At 40.1% G+C, this 26241-nt stretch overlaps 2 protein-coding genes and 1 pseudogene across 6 annotated transcripts in view; 1 reads left to right on the top strand and 2 right to left on the bottom strand.

The window, feature by feature from the left end:
- KLHL20 (kelch like family member 20) overlaps positions 1-7003 on the top strand; it is a 36133-nt gene extending 29130 nt beyond the window's left edge. For all 4 annotated transcript variants that reach the window (XM_059674957.1, XM_059674953.1, XM_059674956.1 and 1 more), the window contains 3 exons: positions 1188-1396; positions 3132-3238; positions 5638-7003. In XM_059674957.1, the coding sequence (XP_059530940.1) occupies positions 1188-1396; positions 3132-3238; positions 5638-5722 (401 nt within the window). In that variant the 3' untranslated portion in view covers positions 5723-7003. The remainder of the gene's footprint in view (positions 1-1187; positions 1397-3131; positions 3239-5637) is intronic.
- A 1425-nt stretch (positions 7004-8428) lies between these two features.
- CENPL (centromere protein L) overlaps positions 8429-26241 on the bottom strand; it is a 25386-nt gene continuing 7573 nt past the window's right edge. The window contains exons 2-5 of one of the 2 annotated variants that reach the window (XM_059674736.1): positions 23321-23497; positions 18400-18651; positions 13807-14349; positions 8429-12333 (exon numbers count right to left, since the gene is read on the bottom strand). In XM_059674736.1, the coding sequence (XP_059530719.1) occupies positions 12262-12333; positions 13807-14349; positions 18400-18651; positions 23321-23494 (1041 nt within the window). In that variant the 5' untranslated portion in view covers positions 23495-23497 and the 3' untranslated portion in view covers positions 8429-12261. Of the gene's footprint in view, positions 12334-12763; positions 13239-13806; positions 14350-18399; positions 18652-23320; positions 23498-26241 lie in introns of those variants that run through there. The other variant, XM_059674738.1, reaches the window with a different exon arrangement.
- LOC132220268 (phospholipid hydroperoxide glutathione peroxidase-like) lies at positions 14627-15376 on the bottom strand (annotated as a pseudogene).

Below are 26241 nucleotides of genomic sequence, written 5' to 3'. Positions count from 1 at the left end.
CAAAAAGTATAAATGTCGGGTGCCTGGTTGGTGTGGCGCAGTGGTTGTGTCAACCCATGAACCAGGAGTCAGGGCACATTCCAAGGTTGTGGGCTCGGCCCCCAGGAGGGGCGTGTGCAAGGAGGCAGCCAATCGATGTTTCTCTCTCACTGATGTTTCTATCTCTCTATCCCTCTCCTTTCTTTAAAAAGAAAAAAATCAAAACATATTTTTTAAAAAGTGTAAAAGTCAGGCATACCCTGTAATTTATTGGAAAAATTATTTTCCCTCTAGGGCAGGGCAACTCTTAGCTCCTCCTCAGCTCCCTGGGCAACCAGAGTCTTCTTGTATATTCTCAAAATATGTCTTTCTCCAAGCTGCTGGGAATTTATGATGAATAAAATAACTATTTTCTTAATATGACTAGTTCTCTCCCCCCAACCATCTCTCCTTAGAAGACCAAAAAACCCTCTATATCAGTGGTTCTCAACCTTCCTAATGCTACGACCCTTTAATACAGTTCCTCATGTTGTGGTGACCCCCAATTTCATTGTTACAAATTGAACATAATTAAAGCATAGTGATTAATCACAAAAACAATATGTAATTATGTGTTTTCCGATGGTCTTAGGCGACCACTGTGAAAGGGTTGTTCAACCCCCAAAGGGGTCGCGACCCACAGGTTGAGAACCGCTGCTCTATATCAAAGTCGGAGTAAAAACTTATAGCTATAAACTGGTTTATGTGTTAGTCCTTTCTATTTCTAAATATGTGGCACTCAGATATATTCATTGTCAAATATCTTCTTTTCAATGGCTTAGAATGCAGTAGGAATAGAGGCAAGAGAGTACAAGGTAGAGTTGTCTAAGACAATAAATTATTAGTACAAAATGGTGCTTACAGATCATGTACTCTAATGCCCTCATTTAAAGATAAGAGAGTGAGGCCAAGAGTCACCCAGCCAATGAGTCCAACAGTCAGAACTACAACTAGGTACCTTGACTCCAACGCCCGCCCTTTCCACCACACCATACCTGGAAGACACCAGCCCCTGATGAGAGTGTAGCGCTGTTGTCCAATGGCATACAAGTCCTTCACAGAAGCAAAATCAGAGTACTTATTGAAAATGTATGTGTGTGATCACAGTTTCAGTGGCTGTGCAGGAAACTAGAGGGGAGAGGAAATGCTGGCTTTTCTGTTCCCTGCAGTGGAGCGCTACAGTCCTCAAGAGAACAGATGGCACACCATCGCCCCCATGGGGACCCGCAGGAAACACCTGGGCTGTGCAGTGTATCAGGACATGATCTATGCTGTGGGAGGCAGAGACGACACCACAGAGCTCAGCAGTGCGGAGAGATACAACCCCAGAACTAACCAGTGGTCTCCGGTGGTGGCTATGACATCCCGCCGTAGCGGAGTAAGTGCCCAGCTACTAAAAACTTTGAAAATCCAGAACCAAGAGAGGGCTGTGCAGGACTCTTGACGTGCAACACATAACACAGGACAGTGCGAAGATGCAGGTCAGGCAAAACAATCCCTGCACTTCTATACCAGGGAAAATTTTATTTTGATTGCTGTTGTCTCAAGTAGTTAGATATATCATTAGAGATTTATTTTTTATGACTTAGTATAAGTTGCATCTGAAAGGCATCTTCCTGTCTTATCTACCACCATCTAACTTCACCCATATTCATCCGATATCTATTAGGGCTAAATATTTCTACCTAGTATTTCTAAGGAATTCGCATGCCAGTATAAATGTTCTGGCAGAAATACGCCTGGCCCCACCACCAGTCTCCACAAACTGGTTTGCGTCTGTCGCATTTATAGTATAGGCCAGATTGGGCTGGCTTGTGTCATATTCTAGACCAGTGGTTCTCAACCTTCTGGCCCTTTAAATACAGTTCCTCATGTTGTGACCCAACCATAAAATTATTTTCGTTGCTACTTCATAACTGTAATGTTGCTACTGTTATGAATCGTAATGTAAATATCTGATATGCAGGATGGTCTTAGGCGACCCCTGTGAAAGGGTCGTTCGACTGCCAAAGGGGTCGCGACCCACAGGTTGAGAACCGCTGTTCTAGACCATGGATGACCAGTGACTACAGAGACTTCCACGGTGGGTCTAGACTTCATCCATCCAGGACATCGGCTGGATGAAGAGAGATGTAACTCATAAACCAGGTCCTGTCAGGAGTCCATCCATGTAGCACAACAGGTGGGAGAACCCAGCAGTGGCTGAAGGCTCCATGACCTGAGGATAAAAGTCAGTTCTGGTTTGCACAAATCGGGGAACACCACTGCATGGCTCGGCAGGTCAAAGCATTCACGTAGCTGTGGCTCTTTATTACTGGTACTCAACAGCGTCTAGTTACAGTCCTGTTTTCACTGCTACATTCTGTTGACTTTATTTTCACTTGTTTAGCAAATATTTACTGTGTGCTGGGAAAGCAAAATTGAGTATGATATGATTCCTCCCCTCAAAGGGCTTCCAGGTTAGTGAAAGCAAATGTTTGCAGCTAATGATGAAAGACCAATGTATAGTAGTGGCCTGTGCATTAAAGGAGAGCATGGGCAAATAGGCTTACTGCTTTGGGGGGCAGTGAAGAGACTCATCAGAGAAAGGACATGTAAGCTAGTCCATGAAAGAACAGAGATGTTCTAGAAGGAAGGAAGGAAAACAGCAGCCGGGGAGCATGTGCAAAAGCACAGAGATGTGAAGTGTATGGCATTTTCTGGGACTAGAATCAATCTAGTATTACTGCAGCATTGGTTTAAAGTTAACTTTCGTGGCAGTTTAGATAGTGGATTAGAATAGGCAAATACCAAAAAAAAAATAGAGCAATTTAAAGGTTCTGGTTCACTCCCAGAGAATGCTTTTTCTAAAATTTAATATGTTTTGAACTCTGTAAATATCCTAATTGAATATAATTTTCTAGTTCCCGTAATTTAATAGATTTTTGTTTTTTCCTCTAACACAGACAAAAATCTATTAAATAATAAGTAAACCAAACAAACAAAACAAATCAAGCAAACCAGAAGGTAAGGCCATAAAGAATTATCTTTTATTTAAAGAGATTTATCTAGAAACCATTCTGCATTTTCCCAGGGATCAGTTTCTTTAGCAGATACTGTGTTTCGGTCTACAGGTTGGCCTGGCGGTGGTGAATGGACAACTCATGGCTGTAGGAGGTTTTGATGGCACAACATACTTGAAGACCATTGAAGTTTTTGATCCTGATGCCAATACATGGAGGTAACTTTTCAGCTATGTTGTGAATCACTCACTGCTGCCTAGAAAATAATGGGCTTGAGATAGCCCATGACTGTCAAAATCAGGATGGTCGGCGCACTGAATTACCTCTTGCAGTTTTTGAAGAGGGCTGAAGTTACCCATATTTGGTGGTTTATTTTGACTTAATTGCTTTAAAGTGGCTGGCATCTTACAAAACTCTTCTCCTTGGTAACTGTCCAGATTTATACTTGAGAAGACAGAAATGGGGGGGCGGGTCTCTCTAGGCCCATCGTTTAGCAGAGGAAAAGGAGGCACAGAGAAAGTAAATGACCGAGTTCCAATTAGAACCTTGACCTTTGTCTCAGTGCAGTTTTTCAGTGTCCAGTAAAAACAAACTGCAATTACTTTTAAAAAAAGATATTTAAAACCAGTATTTTTTCCTTGAGCTTTTAAAATCTATTTAAAATTTACTAGACTTTAAAATAGAATAATAATATATTTTAAGTCACTTTTAGGAGGAGGCTATATCTTATTTAAGGGTTTAATTTTACTTTGCTTTTAAATCTTTAATTGTCTAACAAATCCTAAGGACTTAAGTGGTTCTTATAAATTCACATAAATCAGGTGGCTCATGCATTTATTTTAAATTCTCAAAACACAAATTTAGCAAAATTCTCTTAAACCTCTAAACTTAAAATCATGGGTTTAAATCTCTACTTAATCACATATTTTACATAAGAACTTAAAATATATCAGATTAAAGAAACACTGGCATATTAAAGTATCAAATATAATTAATTCTCAAATTTAACATAAAAATATCAATACTGATAGTTTGACGTACTTCATACCAGCCTTTAAGGAAAGTTTTACCTTCCACACAATTTGAGGCCTGTTTTTAAATAAATGTGAGCTTCTTTGCCTAAACAAATTCTAGGGTAGGCATCTCAGTGGATGAGGTTGCACATCAACCACAGGTATCAGTCGACATGAGATCTGAGGCAGCAGACATCCTGAAAGGTTTTCTCATGGCTGTGAAAGGTCAGCTGAGGTCTGTTTTATAGCCACTACTCCAAAAGGGGCAGTCTCATAGCCCATCCTGTTGTTCTAGTGTACATTTTCTAATTTTGTGCCTGTTATCTACCCACCCAGATTTTTCATCTGTTTATAAGATTCAACTAATGAATTTACTGAGTTCTTTGTCTAGTCTTCATCTCTAGAAAAGCCCGTTTTCACAGATATTTAGGTGACATTCTTTGAATTCTGCATCTCTTTCCTGGCTCTGTAAGGCTAAGCCCAACTAATGACATTGTAGCCCTTTTTGCTTCAACCTTGTTCATTAAGATGCACCGAGTGTTGTAGACCCTGGGAATTCAAAAGTGAACAAAATAGAACTCCCTGCCCTCCAGGAGCTGACATGATAGTGAGGGAGACATAGTGCCACTGCAGGGGGCGGACATGCTCTGACATTGTGGGGAGGGGGCTGGAATGTCCATTGTAAAGGGTGGCTCAGGAAGTCCTCACTGCAAAGGTAACATCTAGCAAAGCCTAGTACAGGTAAGGGAGATATAATGGCTGATTTTCATGAATAGGGGTATATTTCCTTCCACATACAGCTTTCTAACTTTAGTGGGAATTTGAGTAAGACTTCTGCCTCTTAATCACTATGATCTTAATGTAAGGACTTGTTTCTCAATAACTAAGTAGAACTATCTGTTGAAAGATAACTAAATATAGTAGTTATAGATCCCCAACTTAACACCAGTTTTCTCATGGCTGGCAGAGGAGTTAATATTCTTTCTCATAGAAATCCTTGTTTACATGTCACAAACTAGATGCTGACTTTATTTACTTACGTCCAGTTTTGTCCCATGAAGGGTTTGTACATACAGACGGCCCTAGCTGGTTTGGCTCAGTGGATTCAGTGTCGGCCTGCAGACTGAAGGGTCCCGGGTTCTATTCTAGTCAGGGGCACGGGCTCCATCCCCAGTAGAGGGTGTGCAGGAGGCAGCTGATTGATGATGTTTCTCTCAATATTCCTCCCTCTCTAAAATCAGTAAAAACAATTCATGAAGGTTAGGCAAAAGAAAACATGGGTGGGAAAATAATATAGCCAGGACAAAAATTAGACACAGAATTGTAGAATATATGGTTCTGTATAAGTGTTAGAAGTAAAGTGTAAAGTCATATAGTCACAATGCAAAAAGTAGTAGATAGAAAAGTCCCATCTACTTTTATTCTTAAAACAGTCGCAAATTGTAGCATTTCAGTCAGCATCTAAAATAATTCCGCCACTTGCCAGTGCTCAATTCCAGTTCTTAAGCTTTGGAAGCGAAGTTTGAAAGCTAAAAATATTGTGATCTAAAACAGAGACAATGGTGTTTTTTTCCAGTTAAAAATCAGATTTTCTTTCTTTGCAGGTTATATGGCGGGATGAATTACCGTCGGCTGGGGGGTGGAGTAGGAGTTATTAAAATGACGCATTGTGAGTCCCACATATGGTGAACGTCTAGAAGACAGCTGTGTGTATGCTCTGCTGTATTCTGGAGCGCTTTGACTTTGTAGCTTTCTAAGCTCGGGAAAACACGAACAAATTTTATTCTTTGCCGGTGCCTCAACTATGGAAACACAAACAAAAAGTACTTCACCTATAGGATGCCATCTTTGCACAATAATGTTCAGTTCTGTGCAGAATATTTATTTTTGATTTTAATTTATCATGGTTGTTTTTTTAGCTTTCCTCCCACCCAAAATAAAAAATTCCAAGCACTGAAATTTTAAGATACTAAGTTTGAAAATGTTAATAAGGGGAGAAGGGCTATATATGATCTAGCTGTTATTTCTAGGCACTCCATCCACGATTCCACTCCTTACAAGGACTACCAGTGACAAAGATCAGAATGCAAAGTGTGTAAGTTAGCTATCATTCTTGCACTAAGCACCAGAAGACTTGAAAATCTTTTTAAAAAGTATTAAATCAATAAAACCAGGACTCAGTGGAACTTTGCCTCTTGTTTCCTTCCATATGACCTTGTTTTCTGCTACATTTAAAGTTTTTTCTCCCCCCTATTTTATAGTGTCTGCTAGATCGAGAGCCCTACTGTGTGCCTCTACAAAACAGTATGCGATTCTCATGTACTGTCTTGAGAATCATGTGCAACTCTGCATGTTTTTACTCTAAAACATTACCGACTGACTGAAGCAACTTTCCTTTTGATTTGCATATTGCTAGCAAGGAACAGCAGGGAGAAATGTGCTCTCCCCAGAAGTGAATTGTTGTGCAACTTACATTTGATGCACAGGCTGCTGAAGCTGAGGCTTACCTGTAATCACAGCTGCCAAGGAATGAATTCTTCAGTTCACGTGATAGTACATGGGAAGGGGTGTAAAACCAGCTGAGGCATTTTATTAATATCTTGGTTCTTTTATACAGCTATATATTATTATCCTCCTCATTCTATAAAGTCACTGCTACTACTCTCACATTGCACTTTTTGAAGAAAAATTAAAAAGTTTTAAGGAGAAAATGCTAAAAATTTCAGTGGTTGAAATATTTTGTCATTGTGTTCATAGAACTTCTGCAGGAAAATCTTAAGAGTTTATCCACAACAAAAGGAATAACCTTCTCCCCACAAAAAAATATTTGGCAACTTTTGTGTTTACATTTAAAAATCATTTGCACCTTTACAAGGAAAAGTATTTGGTAAACAATTGTTTACGTGTATCATTTATGCTTTTTTCTAGCATGTATAACTTTTTAAAATAAAGAGTACTTACCATAAAAAAGTTTGGTTAATGTTTTTTAATCCTTGTGTCTTTACTATTTAGATGTTCTGTTTCTATATCATTTATATTTCCTTTATATAAAGTTAATAAATCTGAAGAAAAGGGGATTGCTAGCTAGAATTATAAGTTGTATTTTATAAAGACATATAAAAGTTTAATATATATAACAATGTTTATATTACTATATTTAACGCTTGTATAATTTAATTATAAATATTTAATATATTACCTAACCTATACACTTGTTTTCTAGTATAGGACTTAGACTCATAGAATTTGGAGCTAGAAGGACTCAACAATTCATCTATTCTAGACCCATTTGTTTCTTTGCTTTAAGAGTGAAAACCCAGAAATCCCTTCCATAGAGTAAGCAGGCAATGATAAAACCAACTTTAGAAATCAGTTGCCCAAACTCCCACTCCATTTCTTTCTGTGCCCCATTGCCTCTGCAGGCCAACCTGAAACGGCCTGAAACTAAGTACACTAACAAACCTTGTTTAACTGGTTAATAACATTGAAAAAGCATAAAAAATATGAGATCCTTACAGTACGGCATCGTTAACAGCCAGTCTTCAAGGCAAAATCACCTATTTCCCAAGGCTCTAGTATTACCTATATTGGAAGAAAAGGAGAATGATAAGAACTAAATTCAAGAGGTGAGACTCTCTATATATAGGGCATTCCCCAATGGGAACGAGTCATATGGCTCTGATTGAAGAACAGAGACCGAGGAACTACATTACTGGCCAGTGTTCATTGGAGCCAGGTTTATTACAACTTACTTGCATAGTGATTTCCTCAACTCTATAACTGGGCCATTGGGGTTTTTAACTCGCAGATTTGTCCACACTGAGCCTCCAGCATTTCATTAATTACAGCTCTGGTTTGCTTACCCCTGGCTCTGGTTCCCACGTAGTTTCTGCTCCAGTGAGCATGACTCCCTGTATTCACCTGTTTGTCTCTACAGTCTTGGGGGCACCAATTCGCCCTGTGTCCTCCCCTCTCTTAGGGACCTAAAAAGAGTCATTGACTTTTCCATCTGTTCTCCTGTTTACTTATTGCTTAGGACAGAGTGGCAACTTCCAACCTCCTTCCATATGAAACTAGAAACCAGAAGTAAAGAGTGTAGTTTTGAGTAATAAATAAGTTATGAATCATCTCAATAGATACAGAAAAATAAATTTGACAAGATTCAACATCCATTCATAATAAAAACCCCTCAACAAATCAAAAATAGAAGAGGACATCTTTAACCTGACAGGACACCTATGAAACACCTACAGCTAGCATCATATTTAATAGTGAAATATGCTTTCCCATTACCATCAGAAACAAGACGTACTTTCTTACCATCTATTTCTTATACTGAAGAGTAGCCAAGGCAAGTTAGCACAAAAAAAGAAATATAAAACATCCAGATTGCAGTTAAAAAATAAAACTGGCTTTATTCACAAATGACACCAATCTTGTATATAGAAAATCCTAAGGAATTCACTGAAAATACTAACGTAAACAACTCTAGTGAGACCATAGGATACAAGAGCAATATATAAAATCAATTCTATTTCTGTGCAATAGTAACAAACAGTCCAAAAATGAAATTAAGAAAACAATTCTAGTCTCAATAGCATAAAATATTTAGGAATAAATTTACCAAAGTGCAATATTTGTATACTGAAAACTATAAAACTTTGTTGAAGAAAATTTTGAAAGATTTAAATTAAGTGGAAAAATATCCCACGTTCATAGATTGGAAGACTTAATATAATTATGATGACAATACTCCCCAAATCTACAGATTCAACACAATCACTATCAAAATCAAAGCTGTTTTACAGAAATTGACCAACCAATGCTAAAATTCTTATAAAAATGTGAAAGACCCAGAATAGCCAAAACAACCTTGAAAAAAGCTAGAAAAGTCATATTTCCTGATTTTAAAAAACACTACAAATCTACAGTAATCAAGTCAGTGTGGTATAGGCATGAGAACTGACATATTATAAATCACTGAATCCAGAAATAAAATTTATAGTCAACTGATTTTTAAGAAAGGTAACAGACAATTCAATGGGAAAATAATCTTTTCTATAAATGGTGCTGGGACAAATGGATATCCATATGTCAAATGAATTTGGATGCTTACCTCACACCACACATAAAAATTAACACAAGATGGATTACAGACCTAAAGTTAAGAGTTAAAATTATAAAATCCATAGAAGAAAACATAAGAATAAACTTCAGGACTGAAGATTAAACAATGATTTCTTAGATGACAGCAAAAGGACAATAAAAACATTGATAAACTAGACTTCATCAATATTTAAAACTTTTTGCATTTCAAAAATAAATGAGCTCATTCTGATATTTCCAATTAAAATTTAGTAGTATAGTTTCTACTTAGCTTACCTGATATTATAATTGTGTATCTTTTACACTGTAAAACTTGGTTCCAAACATGTTATAATTACGTTTCATCTTATTAATAATAGTGGTAAAATACCAATATTAATAAAAATATCACTGAATGACATTTAATATTCCTTTGCTGCTCTTCTTTTCCTAGGATATAGACCACTAATGATGCACAGTCAAAATAGTAGTAAAGATACTAAGAATAGTTCTTTGTGTGATTATAGCATGAACTTCATATATATTTAGGTTCATTTGTTTTCAATTTTAAGGATTGCTTTTTTTTCCCTTTTGGATCTGATTTTGTTTTATAGCTATATAAACCACTTAATATGGTTCCAAACTATAAATGGAACATTCAAAGAAGCCTTAAGATACTAAGGCTTTCATTCCTGTCTCCTCTCCCCAGTTTCTTCCTTTCTATTAGTAACCACTTTTATTAGTTTTTGCTTTTTTAACATAAGGAAATACACACACATATTCCTCCATTCCTCATAAAAGAGAGCATACTATACACTAACTTCTCCATAGAGTCTGTACCATTTCTAACACCCCTTTACCTGTTTTCCCTCTTCCACTCTTGTCTCCCTACAATTTCTCCAATACCTTATAAAATATACAGTGGGTCATATTACTCTCCTGCTTAAAACTTCAGGGGCTCCCCATTGCATTTAGGATAAAATCCAATTTCTTCACAGTCCCTATGAAAACTGAGATGATGGAAATCCTGCCTCTAGGTATTAGGATTAGGTTTGGTTATGAGCAAGAGACCCAAACAGCAATAGCTTAAATCAAGATGGAAGTTTACTTCTCTGACACACATGTCTAAAGGAAGACCTCCCAAGGCTGGTACAGGCTTCAGCTTCAAGAAGTCCTCAGGGCCCTAACAGGTTTGGCTAAGTGGTTAGAGCATCGGCCTGCAGACGGAAGGGTCCCGGGTTCAATTCCGGTCAAGGGCACATGCCCGGGTTGTGGGCTCGATCCCCAGTAGGGGGGATGCAGGAAGCTGAAATCAATAAAAATACATATATTTTAGAAAGTCCTCATGGCACAAACTCCTTCCAGGCCATGTTCCCCGGTCTTTAGGGCCTGACCCTCATCCCTGTGACCTAAAAGAGCAGCTAGAGTACCAGTCATTACATGTGTACCAAGTAGCGAAGTTGGAAGAAGAAAAGAGCAGGGGGAAAAGGCCTGCTGTGTTTTAAGGCAGATTCCTGGAAGCTCTACATAACGCTTCCACTTACAGGGGTCAGAACTTAGAGACCTCTGAGAAAGGCTGGGCAATGTCTCCCTGTTTCTGGGCAGCCATGTGCCCAGCCAAAAGCTGGGAGTCTTAACACCATGGAAGAAGTTTCTGCTGCAGTCTCTTCAGTTCCATCTCTTACTGTGCTTCAGGCATGCGTTCCCTTTGTTCCTCAAACTGAGCCCTTCCTGTCCCAAGGCCTTTGCTCCTGCAGTGTCACCCGCCTAGCACACTCGTCCTCAGACTTCACGTGGCTGGTTCCTGCTCCTCACTCAGGACTCAGCTCCCCTGTCACTTCCTCAGAGAGCCCTTCTTCGACAACTGTAAGTAAAGTAGGCCCATCCCACTCACCCTTTTTCTCATCTCATTGCCTTATTTTCTTTATAGTGTTTTATCTCCATATGAAATTATCTTTTGCCTTCCTCCATTAGAATATAATTTCCACAGGGTAGGGACCTTTTTTGTCTTCACTACTATATTCTTATTACCCAATACAATTCTAAGTATAAAGTAAGAGCTTAATATTAGTTGAATGAATGAATGTCTCACTCCAATGCCCATGCTTTTTCTACTACCTCTTCTGTTCCTAATGTAAAACAATACCACACTCCAGAGCTTGTTTTTTGTTTTTAGAATAATAGCCTATTAAAGATATTTTCCCCCAGACAAGATTTTTAAAAACATGGTTTCTAAAGTAAAACAAAACTTTTCTATGCTCAGTAGTAAAAAGAGATTTAGATATAACTGCTAGGGCAAGTCTCAAAAGTTAGTACATTTCATCAGCAAAATGGAAGAGTTGGTTAAAATTCATTTATTTTATCTACAGATATTTACCAAGCACTGTGCTAAAGCAAAATTAGGGAATGAAGAAACTCTCTGCCTTTCCAGTGTACAATTTGTATGACTCTCCGTAATTGTTGGTTTGTAACCTTTGTGCTAGAGAAAAAGCCCTTGACTTCCCATTCCTCAAACATTAAACATCTGTCACCAAGATATTGATAAACACACTGTTTCATTTTAAAAGTGAATATATTTAATTCAACACTGCAATAAGAAATGAATAATATTAAAAACAAGCATATTAATGGCTTCTAAAAATCCATATTCATTTTTAGTTTCCTTTGCAGAGGATTTTTTGATTGCTAGTTCTCTACAGCAAAATTGTGCTAGGAAAATGTCTTTACAAGACAGAAATTCTCTCAATGCAAGTCTAAAATGCTTACAAGGAACTAAAAGTTTTAGAGACCCAAGTCAGAAATACTGAATATTAGAGCTCTCTCATTTGAATCCGAAATGTCTGACATACTAAACATTACATATTTTTTAGGAAGATGGCCAACAACAAATAACAACTCAGCATTTTCTAGAGACTGGCACCCCTGATTGTCATGACTATTACAGAAGTGCCTGGCTGTGGTTCATCCCCTACCACCTTCTGTTCTAGATCCTTCTTGGCTTCTATGGGCACCTCCAAAGGCACTGTGAGGAAACAGATGCAGAGATGGATGCCCATTTCTCCTGCAGTCCCTTCTCAGCATAGCAATTAATCAATCAATGAGAAAAAGGTATAAAATCCATGACTTATGATCCCCACAAGGCCTCACTCAATTTGAAAAATTGCCAGTTCTGTCAAATATGCCAACACTCCAATAAGGTATTTATGACACAGAATCTGAAAAGAAAAAAAAGGGACAACATTTAAAATAGAATTATGATAATAAAGTAGTTTGTATTTGATAAATATTCCAGGATTATTTTAAATTCCCTATCTGCAAGCTAAGATATGAATATGAAAACAAACCATTGCTGCTCTAAGTCTAATAAATTCACAACTATGGTCAATGGTGCTTAGAAATAATTAGACTAGGGTGCTTATTTATCCTGAGTTCCGTGCTTGGCTAACTCTCTGCCTAAAGAGTGAGGGGAGGAAGGGCATCTCTGAACCCCTTGAACTTATATACACATTGAGTATTTACATTTTCTAGAAGGAGGTGCATAGCTTTCTTCTTCTCAAAGGGATATATATATATATATATATATATATATATATATATATATATATATATATATATATGAATTCCAAAAGTATCTTATAAAAACAAAGTAGATGGTAGAAACCTGGCTAACAGTTTAAGGTATGTTAAACTCCTAGCACAGTGACAAAGCCAGTATTCACTGAGTGTTTATGGTGGTTGTATATGAATATATTTTAAATATATTAACATATTTTAATATACTTAAGGGCCTACTTTCAATTGGTTTTTCATACTTACTCTAATAAGGACTTCATGAACAGTAAAACAATGTCTTTATTACTTCCTTTTTTTATCTTATTTTATTGATTTTTTTACAAAGAGGAAGGGAGAGGGATAGAGAGCCAGAAACATCGATGAGAGAGAAACATTGATCAGCTGCCTCCTGCACACCTCCTACTGGGGATGTGCCTGCAACCAAGGTACATGCCCTTGACCAGAATCAAACCTGGGACCTTTCAGTCCGCAGGCCGACACTCTATCCACTGAGCCAAACTGGTCAGGACTGTCTTTATTACTTCTTTTCCAGCAGGGATAGAAAAGCCTAAAATATGAAAATGATTATCTTAGCTATATGTTTCTGGCTATAATTTCCTTATCTAACATAAAATCCTGTTATCTGATTATTACTTCAAAGTTTGACAAGAAACTATTTTGAAAGTTTCAAAGTTACTACAGAGTAATTCATATTATTTCCAAAATCTGTAGCACACAACACATAGTATCCTTCCATAATAAAGTTGAATCAAGCCCTGGCCAGGGTGGCTCAGTTGGTTGAGCATCATCCTGTACACTGAAAAATTGCTGGTTCAATTTCTAGTCAGGGAACATGCTCAATCCCCAGTAGGAGGCATGTAGGAGACAGTTCATATTTTGCTCTCACACTGATGTTTCTCTCTCTCCCTCTCTCTCTCTAAAAATGAATTTTTTTATAAAAAAGCTGAATCAAAAAGGCTAAACATTTTTATAAATCTTTTAAAAAGCATAAAATAAAATGTCTCTATTGGCAGACATTCAATTTATTTAGTCCATGTGGAAAACACAATCACCATACATTTTGAAAACTATGCAACAATAAGAAAAATTACTTAACTAGATTTGTTCAAACTAACCTTTATTTTTCCATTAGTATGTGCTGAAGCTACAGATGTTGAAACGCGAACCAATCTTGTGGCTGATAAGTGAATTTTGAAATGCCTATGGAAATGTGAACAAAGGCAGTCCATGAACAAGTCAACTTCCTCCTGGGTCACTTCCCCAGGGGCCTTGTGGACACTGTCCCACAAAGCTTTTGCATCCTCCGGATGTATGGCATAAGAAATATCCAGACTTTGAGGGCTACACGGTACAGACCAAAGAAACTCAGTAGTAGCCACATAATGGTCCATTTTGCATGCAGTCCACATAGCTGCCATCCAGGAAAGATTAAATGCATTGATTGCTAAAGGGCTGAAATGACAGTCAAAAGTTTTCTGAAACCAGGTTCCAATTAAGGCTGTATTAGTCTCTGCTCCATTTGCAAGGAATAAGGGTAAGCAGGTGAAATCTTCTGAAACAGTCTCCAAAAGACTGTCTCCAAATATACAGCAGAACCAACCAGTCCACAACACTTTACCTTCTCTGTTCTCAGATGGCAATTGAGATTTTGACAGAATCTACAAAGAAAGAAAATAGGTTCATTACGTTTAAAAGTACATTTACTCCTAAATTACATCACCTCAAAATTAATTAGTACGTTTAAAACTACGAAGACATTATATTACTTATGAAAAAACAAAGAACAGTGTCCCTAATCATTATTAGGTTTTATTAAGTTCACTGACCTTTTTCCTAATATTCTTTTTTTTTTTTTTTTTTCAATTTGTAAGTTTTATTCCCACAATGCAGCCAGGGGTGGGGGTGCAGAGCTGTGAGCCAGGCCAGCGAGGGGCCTTCCTCCGGCAGAGGTATACGCCGGGTTCTCGGGTCTGCCCCACCAGCAGGCTGGTTTTTAGAAATTCTGTCATGAGTGCCGGGTGGAAGGCTCTGAGGGGCGCAGGCGGTGGGCTCAGATGTGGGGGTGCACACTTGTGGAGCTAAGGGTAGCAGGGCAGGTCCTTCTCTATGACCTGGGGCTCTTCCATGGGACCATACCGCTTCACCACACAACCATTCTTGTCAATGAGGAACTTGGTGAAGTTCCATTTGATGGCATTTCCCAGGATGCCCCTCCCCTTGGGCGGGGCTTTCATCTACTTCCACAGAGGGTGGGCATCATCTCCGTTCACACAGATCTTGCTATACATATCGAATTTGACATTATAGCCGGCAGCGAACTCTTTGATCTCGACATTAGTCCCTGGCTCCTGCCTCCCGAACTGGTTGCAAGGGAAAGCCAGGATCCGTAAACCGCACTCAGCATATCGGGCGTGCAGGTCGACAAGCTGAGTGTAGTTTACGTCTGTTTTGCCTCATTGCGAGGCCACGTTGATGACGATGTACACGAAGCCCCGGTATTTGTCCAGGTTAACCATGCGCCCGTCGATGTCCTTGGCTGAGAACTCGTGCATTGACTGAGCACTGCGCCAGTCGTCACGGGAGGCGCACATGGTGCTGGCCACGCCGGGCACGGCAAGAGCACCACACAGAAGCGCTGGCTTCAGCAGGCGGCACAGGCGGCTTCCTAATATTCTTATACACTAGAGACACGGTATATGGCAAGATCTTCGTACAAACAAAATGCAAAATAAAAGCTACCGATATGGCACAACCAAGTACAGCATCAGGGGGAAAAAGATCTCAGCTTTAGAAGGAGCAGTAAAAGGTCACCAAATGCAATGTGCTTGAACTCTCTCTAAGCATGTCCTCAGGTGAGGATTTTACTAGGGCTTCATTTATTTAGGTAAACTTTAAATATGAAAAATTTTAACATTGAAAAGCAAAATGAGTCCAGCCGGTGTGGCTCAGGGGTTGAGCATCAACCTATGAACCAGGAGGTAATGGTTCGATTACCCGTCAGGGCACATACCCGGGTTGTGGGCTCGATCCCCAGTAGGGAGTGTGCAGAAGGCAACCTATCAATGATTCTCTCTGATCATTGATGTTTCTATCTTCCTCTCCCTTCCTTTCTCTGAAATCAATAAAAATATATTTTTTAAATCTGGCTCAGTGGATAGAGCATCAGTCCACAGACTGAAGGGCCCCAGGTTCAATTCTGGTCAAGGACATGTACCTCGGTTGCAGGTATCCCTGCCCTGGTCAGGGTACGTGTAGGAAGCAACCAATTGATGAGTCTCTCTCACATCGATGTTTCTGTCTCTCCCTCTTCCTTCCACTCTCTCTAAAAATCAATGAAAAAATATCCGCGGGTGAGGATTAACAACAACAAAATTTTTAATAAAAAATAAAATAAAGAGAAGTTTCTGGATCTCATAAAGTTTCATTAAAGATTTATGCGGTGGTAGGCATCCTGTTGGCCCTTCCCATCTTCGTTCTAATTTTTGCCGGAAACTTGCATATATCTAGAGCTCCAAGAGCCATCTTAGACTATAAAGCCACCTTAAGGATGGAAGCCACACACCAACGATAAGAGAGAAGAGAGAAGGGGCCTATTATTAATAATATCATAAAGCATGTATATACCAGCCTTGAATAGCTTACCTACGTACACCTCTGTAAGATAGATAAACCTCTATCTGGTTTAATTTGCTATTATTTAAGCTTCCTGTCATATGCAGCTGAATCTAATCCTACATATCTTGAGATCCTTGCAAATAGGGCTTGTGGGCCATAGCAAATACTCAGCTTTGCTATTGTAGAACAAAAGCAGCCATAAAAATTCATAAACAAATGAAAGGGGCTCTGCTCCAATAAAACCTCATTTACAGAAATAAGCCGTGGTCAGACTTGGCTATGCAGTCCATGGTTGGCTGACCCCTGATGTGTAACAAATAAACAAATTAGGTCTGTTCAACTGTTTCAGAATTTAACTTATCAATGACTAAGACGAGTTACCCCAGAAACAGAAGTAGCAGGCATGAATAAAATAAATTCAGTTTCTGAATAAATCAAAAGTTAGTTATATTACTTTTATACACTGCACATAGGAAGGTAAAAGGTTACATTTCTGAGAGTAACTTGACCTGTATCACAAAATGTAAAAATAAGTTACTTTTTAAAAATATACATTTTTATTGATTTCAGAGAAGAGGGGAGAGGGAGAGAGAAACATCAATGATGAGAGGGAATCATTGATCGGCTGCCTTCTGCATGCCCCCACACTGGGGATTGAGCCCATAACCCAGGCATGTGCCCTGATAGGGAATGGAACCATGACTTCCTGATTCATAGGTCAATGCTCAACCATCGTGCCACACAAGCTGGGCTAAGTTACATATTTTCTTTGTTAACATTCTACTTCTAGGAATTTAATCCCAGTAAAAATCATAAACCTATAAAATTCCTAATGATATGAGTAATTATCTTCAACATTAATTATTAGGAAAAAAGCCATAATGCAAATAAATATGGGCAATCCCAATTTTTAATAGATACAGATAGCTAAATGGATGTATCTATGCTCATGAGGGATACTGATTTTGTAGTTTTCTTTTGTTATAGTGTCTTAGTCTGTTTTTGGTATTAGGGTAATGCTGGCCTCCCAAAATGAGTTAGAAAGTATTCCCTCTGCTTCTATCCTCCGAAAGAGAATGTAGATAATTGGTTTATTTTCTTCTTTAAGTGCTTGGTAGAATTCACCAGCGAACCTGTCTGGACCTGATGCTTTCTATTTTGGAAGGTTATTAATTATTTATCCAACTTCTTTAATAGACATACGCCTATTCAGATTATCTACTGCCAAAAAGATGTATACCAAGATGCTGAACTGTGGTTTTTAACTTTCTTTGTACTTTATGTATTTTTTAAGTTTTTTAAAATAAACATGTTATACAGGGTGAGGCAAAAGTAGGTTTACAGTTGTTCATATGGAAAATAATACATAATAAATAATAATACAAGAATAAACTCTGGCCGAAACCGGTTTGGCTCAGTGGATAGAGCGTCGGCCTGCGGACTGAAGGGTCCCGGGTTCGATTCCGGTCGGGGGCATGTGCCTGGGTTGCGGGCATATCCCCAGTGGGAGATGTGCAGGAGGCAGCTGATCGATGTTTCTCTCTCATCGATGTTTCTAACTCTCTGACTCTCTCCCTTCCTCTCTGTAAAAAATCAATAAAATATATTAAAAAAAAAAAAAAAGAATAAACTGTTACACTACTCACAACTGTAAACCTACTCTGTATTGCCCCACCCTGAAGTAATAAGAAAAAGTATTTTTTAAGTTGGTCATTATCTACTTTAAATTTGGTCAAATAAGACATCAGAGGTTATGAATCACAAGCTTAAGAAATTCAAAAACTGCCCTAACTGGTTTGGCTCAATGGATAGAGCGTCGGCCTGGGGACTCAAGGGTCCCAGGCTCGATTCCAGTCAAGGGCATATACCTTGGTTGCAGGCACATACCCAATGGGGAGTGTGCAGGAGGCAGCTGATCGATGTTTCTCTCTCATCCATGTTTCTAACTCTCTATCCCTCTCCCTTCCTCTCTGTAAGAAATCAATAAAATATATTAAAAAGAAAAAAAAGAAATTCAAAAACTGTAACAATTAGCACAATGTCCAAACCAAGACAATGCAGATGATTTTTCCTAGCAAGCAAGTATGCTATACCTGGACGAGAAATGCATCAGGATCCCTTTGTGTTCCTTTCATTCCCAGGAGTGTAGAGAAAATCACTTTGATGTTCAAGTCTTCGCCCACTTCCACAGCAAGTCCTTTTTGCTTTTCAGAAACAATAAATGCACTCAGAAATTTAGAGTACTCTTTGAGATTAGTGTAGGAGAACTTATACAGCGGAGTTAAACTATACAGAGTCCATTGCTTATGTAGAAGGAATGCAACCTTTTGAGGATCAACATCTTCCTAAAAAAAAAAAAAAAAGATCACAGCAAATGAAGTTTAAGAATTAGGAAACCTTAGTAAATAAGAATTTAATCATAGTATTTAATATAAATCTATGGCTGGGTACCTGATCTTTGCACTCCAGCCAAACTGGAGTTTGCAGGACTCTGAAGATCTTTGAACAGGCCTTTGCTTTTGTTGTACCTGGCCTGTCCCTTTCCTTCAATCAGGTCTTTGCCTAAATGTCACTCAAAAGGCCATTGTACCTAAAGTAACACCTGAACCCACTCCACCTTGTCACTTTCTAACTCCTAACATGCTTTATATTTATGACTATCTGATATTATATACTAGAGGCCCAGTGCACGATAATTTGTGCACTTGGGGGGACGGGGGAAGTCCCTCAGCCCAGCCTGCGCCCTCTCACAGAGCAGAAGCCCTCAGAGGAGTGGGCCTAAGCCAAAGTCTGGCCTCCCTCTGCGAGAGGTGACCCACAGGCCGATCGGGGGACGGCACTGGCCGGTGAGCGGCCAGCACCACCCTCCAATTGCCCCTCCGCCACCGCCAGTCGCCGCCGCCTCCCCAATCACCGTCCCCTCCCTCTGCCCACTGGCACCTGCCTTGGCTGGCCTGGCGCCACCCGCTCTCCAGCCCCACCCCCTGCCTACCAGTTGTTCCGCCATTCAGTCAATTTGCTTATTAGGCTTTTATTATATAGAACTAGAGGCCCGGTACACAAAAATTTGTGCACTCGGGGGGGGGGGGGGTCCCTCAGCCCGGCCTGTGCCCTCTCGCAGTCTGGGACCCCTCGGGAGATAACGACCTGCTGGCTTAGGCCTGCTCCCGGGTGGCAGAGGGCAGGCCCAATCCCTAGGTGCAGCCCCTTGTGGGACTCAGAGCAGGGCCGATTGGGGAGTTGGGGCGCCGACCCTGTCATGCACAGAGCAGGGAGATTGGGAGGTTGTGATGCCACCCTCAGTCACGATCAGGGTAGGGCCGATTGGGGGGTTGGGGCACCGTCCCCTGTCACACTCAAGGCAGGGTTGATGGGGAGGTTGCGGCGCCACCCTCGGTCACGCACAGAGCAGGGCCAATCAGGGGGTTGGGGCACTGCCCCCTGTCACTCACAGAGCAGGGCCCATCAGGGGGGTTGGGGCTCTGTACCCTGTCACGCACAGAGTAGGGCCAATCAGGGGGTTGGGGCGCCGCCACCCTCACACTCAGGGCAGGGCCGATGGGGAGGTTATGGCTCTACCCCGTCACACACAGAGCAGGGCCCGTGGGGGGGGGGGGGGAGTTGGGGAGCTCCCCCCTATCAGGCACAGAGCAGGGCTGATCAGGGGGTTTGGGCACTGCCCCCTGTCACGCTTATCCCGGTGCCAGGAGGCCTCATGGCTCCGCTGATCCTTGCCAGGGTCCAACCCCAGCAGGTCCAGGGGTCCCCAAAGGCGTAGACGGAGTCGGCGAAGAAGGAATGACACGGAGACAGCGTTCAGTTGATCAGCAGCCTAGCCAGGATCTCCAGCCAAGTTCTGGTCTCGATCTCCAGAGAGGCTCTGCTTAGGATCTCCAGTCAGGTTCAGTCACCAGGTTCTAGTCAGGCTCTCTTGCCAACCTCTGCAGTCAGGTTCAGTCCAGGATCCCTTGCCATGCTCTCTCCAGCGAAGCTCCTCTGTCTGTAGGTTCTGTGTAGGTTCTGTCTTCTTGGCTCTCTTCTTAAGTTCTCTCTCCTGAGTTCTGTGTTCTGAGTTCTGTCTCTTGCTGTCTTCTGAATTCTGTCTCTTGCTGTCTTGTTACATCTATATTTATACCAGTTGATTCAATCCTATCAATCTCTATTACAAAGGTTAGGGCGTTTCTTATCTCCATTCCAGGGAGTAAAGATTATGTAGCTTAAGCATGATTGTTCGTAGTTAAAGTGATTAATTACCCGCCTGGTACTTAGTTGAGGGGTTTTATTCCCTCCCTAACTTCAGGGGAAAATCCCTACCTGGGGAAACAACCTTTCTCAGAGACCTTGGTTAAAACACATAGTGCCAAGAAGGTGAGCAAACATATTAAGAACAGTATGCCATATATGCCAGGTCCCTTGAAACAGCAAGCATGGACCGGCTCCCGGCAGATCCTGGTGCTGGGAGGCATATTACCCTTTTACTATATAGGATAGAGGCCTGGTGCACAGTTGGGTGCCGGCTGGTTTGCCCTGAAGGGTGTCCTGGATCAGGGTGGGGGTCCCCACTGGGGTGCCTGGCCAGTCTGGGTGAGGGGCTGAGGGCTGTTTTCAGGCTGGGGGTGACTGAAGCTCCCAACTGCTCCTTTTTTTCTTTTTTTTTCTTTTTTTATTCTGGGCCAGCTTTACCTTGAGGCTTGGCTCCAGCTCTTAGGCCTAGGCTGAAAGTAGGTTTCTGGCCTTTGCTTACAATGTTGCCAATCTGCTGGCTGAAGTTGGGCGTATTTGTTACAATGTTTCTTAAACTGCCCGCTCAGAGGCCTGCAGCCGCAGGCGGGGAACGTTGGTTTCCTCCGTCACTGAGGCAACCAAGCCTCATGTTAGTTTGAAGCTGCCTGGCTGCCGGCCGCCATCTTGGCTGACAGTTAATTTGCATATCTCGCTGATTGGCCAATGAAAAGGGTAGCGGTCGTATGCCAATTACCATGTTTCTCTTTTATTAGTGTAGATTTGTGTGACTTTTACTGTCTATTTTTCCTACTAGAGAATGAGTTTGATGAAATCATGAATTTTGTCTATTTTATTCACTACTACTTTCTAGGACTTAGAGCAGTGCCATCTAGAACAGGTGTTCAATAAATATTAGTGGATGAAAATTTATGTTTCACTTGTAGAAACTTCAAATTATAGATTTTGAAAATAATAATTATTCTTAGAGCAACTAATTTTATTGGATTTAATTAAGTAATTTTCAAAAGTGCCTGGCACACTATGCCATTCTATGACACAATGCCTAATTTGGTAGATTAAATAAAAAGATACCTGGGAGTATTTTTGCCATGCTCTATTAGAACCACAAGTACCATCAAAAACAAAAGCAGCCCTAGCTGGTTTGGCTCAATGGTACAGCATCAGCCTGCAGACTGAAGGGTCCCAGGTTCGATTCCAGTTAAGGACACATGCCCAGGTTGTGGGCCCGATCCCTCGTAGGGGGTATGCAGGACATAGCCGATCAATGATTCTCTCTCATCATTGATGTTTCTCTCTCTCCCTCTCCTTCCTCTCTGAAATCAATAAAAATATAATTTATTTAAAAAAAAAAAACACTTCACCTACACTGTATTGGCACTATGTCGTTACTGAGCAAGAGTCTTCACAGACACTCTATAGTTCCTAGTTTTATCCTGAATTGAATTTTTCTATGCAATTCATACCTCGTGAGATAGTCTCACCACTATCTTTTAGAACTTTCACTAGTTGTCTATTTACAAAAACATTTGTTCTGACAAAATTACTCATGGAAATAGTTATAAACTTTTATATAAAAGTTATAATGTTTTTTTCTTATTACTAGGCAAAAGGTATGGCAAAATTATTTGTATCATATACATAAGGGAGTACTAAATTGGACATTCCAAACTTTAATTAATACAGTTTCTGTTTAGTGGTTAGGAACTATCACTTTCATTACCAGCACTAGCAATTTTTCTTTAAGAAAGTTGTCACAAAGAAGCAAAACTTTTCTCATATCCCAAAAGATACTGTGCACAAAACAGTGTTAAGAAAACAAAGTTACCAGGAAGGTCTGAGTGACTGATAGCCAGGTTCCTAGCTAAGTGACTCAAAACCACACACCAAACTGCCTGGGGCTTTATTTCATGTTTCAGTAAAATTACAAATTACTAATGTTTTATACTGTCAGGGTCGTGTGCGAATGATCAAAACAGAGCATGATGTCACCAGATAAATCTGAGCCAATTTAAACACCAAAATAACTTGGTAATGAATTACAAAAATTTGAAAAACAGGAATTCATGAGTTCAAGTCTCCAATAAACAAATGGAGGAGAAAAGAAAAGGGCTTAAAATAGAATGCCAAAAGCTGATTGGTAAATACGGAGTAAAGGGAGATTAGAAAGTCATTATTTTGCAACCATCATGATAAAGATGGGGTCAGGCAAAAATTATCAATGGATGTTAAGTCTAGGGGGAAATTTTGATAAGGAACATGATATTTGCATTATCTTAAAATATCTCCCCATAGATGCTTATTAGTTGCAGAGGGAACTAAAACAGTAATTATTGGGCAACACCTTGACAGGGTGATCAAAATTAACATTACCTATGTGGTACCAGATGTCATTCCCCCAGGACACAATAGCACCTATATAGTATCCCAGCCAAGAATACACAACTTCAACCTAATCGTGAGGAAACAGCACACAAATACAAAATAAGGCATATTCTACTTTAAAAAGGGAAAGGAGAAAACTATACTCTTCAAAAATGTCTATGTCGTAAAAGACAAAGAAATATTGTGGCAGTGTTCTAGATCAAAGGGTTAAAAGACATAACAAAGGAGGTACTTCCTGACAGTGTGAATAACTTTCTTTTTGCTGTTTCTCATTTATTTTATTACCTGAGGGATGGAGAAAATACTAAAAGTACTAGAAATTGTAACAAAAAAATGAGATGTTCTGTTCACATCTATTCTAAATTATTGAGTAACACAAAAGCATACCTGCAACTGTGAACACTGGGGAATTTTCCTTTGAGGTGAAGGCGGGACAAATGAAGTCAACTTCCTGACTGATTCCAACCGCTTCTGCAGAGGAGTAGCACCTATAAAGTGATCTTTAAGCCTTGAGGCTGCACTTCGTCTGGGAGTCGATTCTGGGATAGCATAAGAATCCATGGTCTACATAAAAATAAATAAAACCAGAATTCTAAACACTAACAAGTTAATTCATGCTCACAGTTTCAATGCTTCCTCTGCTCACTATAAAGGAGTTATTTCTCCCTTCCCCTCCCTGCTTCCCATTTTGACTTTTCAACCACGTCCAGTATTTCTCAATGGCTACTGGCTATTTTTATGAATATCCGACAGATGACTCAGACACAGTATGTTCAAAACTAAATTCAACTCCTTCCCATCCTCCTTCTTCCAAAAGTTAGCAAGTCCATTTTCTAATTCCTGTCAATATTCCAAGTTAACTTAAATTCATTTAAGTAGTCCCCCACTTTCATTCTTTAACATGCAGTCCTTAAGCACATTCTGTTGAGATTTTTTCTTGAACAGTCTGTCATCTATTCCCAAAGCTACTTCCTTGGCCAGCTTCTATTACCACAACTAACCTTTTCTTCCATATCTAAGGGTAATAATCATCCTTCAGAAATGGCACTTTATTGTTAGATACCTGTGCAAAAACCTTTATAGTGATGAGTTCTACTCTTCTGCTCTGTACTTAAAAATCTTTCATAATTCAGTTGTCCTTATCCTCCTACTTCCCCTAAATGTACACATTTTCTTGTCTTCATGTTTTTGCCTATCAACTATATTCCCTATCTAAAGTGTCCTTTTTCCATTTCACCATTTTTGAGATCATGCTTGAATCCAATCTAATTTCAAGTAGTTAGGGTTTTTTTTAACCTTCTTTCCCAAAATACCTGTTATACACTTCTGTCTATATCAGTGGCTCCCTAATTCCTGGGAGGGAGGGAAGGGAAGCTGGGGATGGGTGTGCGTGTGTACAATGAGCTATCAAGGGTAAATATTTTTTAAAAGCCCCAAGGTCCTCCTGTGAGTTCCAAAGCAAGCTCCCCTCTGGCCAGCCCAACACTTGAGCCCAGGATGCGGTGGCCACATGAGCAGTCACGTGAGCAGCCTGCCCCCATCCAAGAAGCAGCAGCACCATGAGCAGCACGCCCCCTTCCAAGGAGCAGCAGCCTCATACAGCCTGTCCCCATCCGAGGTGCAGCAGTCGCATGAGCAACCTGCCACCACCAGCCAGAGGAGCCATCAATGTTGCAAGCAGCGCCCACCAGAGGAGCCACTGCCAACTGAGGAGCAGCCACTGCCACAACCGCCCGAGGACCAGCTGCTGCCTGAGGAGCAGCTCCCACACAACTCAACACCTAGATCCTTTGGTGAGAGGAAAAAAATGGGCAAAGAAACCCCCAAAGGAAAAAAAAAAGGAGGAATTGCCAGAAAAGCAGCTAAGTGAAATGGAGGCATACAATATGTTAGAAAAAGAATTCAGAATAAGGGTTATACAGTTTATAAACCAGATGGATGAAAAAAATCAAAAACTTATGTTAAGAGTCTAGAAGAAATAAAGAGTGATATAGCTGCAATAAAAAACACTATGGAAAGTTTCAACAGTAGACTAGGAGAAGCGGAGGACCAAATTAGCGAATTAGAAGATAAGGAAGCAAAACACACCCAAACTGAACGGCAATTGGAGAAAAAAATTAAAAGACAGGAAGAGAGCCTAAGGGAGGCTTTAGAACAACATGAAACGAAGCAACATAAAAATAATAGGGGTGCCAGAACGACAGGAAGAGGAACAAGGGTCAGAAAACCTATTTGAAGAACTAATGTCAGAAAACTTCCCTGATGTGGGGAAGAAAACAGTCACACAAGCCCAGAGAGTCCCAAACAAGATGAACCTGAAAAAGCCCACACCAAGACACACTGTAATTATGATGGCAAACGTTCAGGACAAAGAGAGAATCTTAAAGGCTGCAAGAGAGAGACAGAAAGTTACATACAAGGGATCTCCCATTAGATTATCAAATAATTTCTCAACAGAAACACATCAGGCCAGAAAGGAATGGAAGGAAGTTTACAAAGTGATGCAAAGCAAGGGGCTGATTCCAAGAATACTCTATCCAGCAAGGTTATCATTCAAAATTGAAGGGGAAATACAGAGCTTCACAGACAAAAAAGGCTACAGGAGTGTATCACCACCAAGCCAGCAATGCAAGAAATGCTAAAGGGACTGGTGTAAAAAGAAGAAATAAAAAGGGAAGAAGGAACACAGGCACAAAAAATAAAAATGGCTACAAACAAGTGCCTTTCAATAACTTTAAACATAAATGGACTAAATGCTCCAATCAAAAGACATCAAATGGCTGAATGGATAAAAAAACATGACCCATATATTTGCTGTCTACAAGAGACCCACCTCAGAATAAGAGACTCACACAGACTGAAAGTGAGGGGATGGAAAAATATCTTCCAGGCAAATGGAAATGAAAAAATAGCTGGGGTCTGACAAAATAGACCTGAAAGTGAAGGCCATATCAAGAGATAAGGAAGGCCACTTCATAGTACTAAAGGGATCGATACAACAAGAAGATATAACCCTGATAAACATATATGCACCCTATGTAGGAGCACCCAACTCCTGGAAGATATCAAGGGAGAGATCGACAACAATACAATCATAGTAGGGGACTTTAATACACCACTGACATCACTGGATAAATCCTCTAGACAAACAATCAGCAAAGAAACAGCAATCCTAAATGACTCACTAGATCAGATGGACTTGACATCTTCATAACATATCACCCCAAAGCCATGGAATATACGTTCTTCTCAAGTGCACATGGGACATTTTCAAAGATAGACCACATATTGGGTCACAGGCAAAGTCT

Source organism: Myotis daubentonii, chromosome 18 (genome assembly GCF_963259705.1).
Source record: "Myotis daubentonii chromosome 18, mMyoDau2.1, whole genome shotgun sequence".
NCBI lineage: Eukaryota > Metazoa > Chordata > Mammalia > Chiroptera > Vespertilionidae > Myotis > Myotis daubentonii.
Note: the sequence above shows the minus strand (reverse complement) of the source record. Positions and strands in the feature narration are given on the sequence as shown.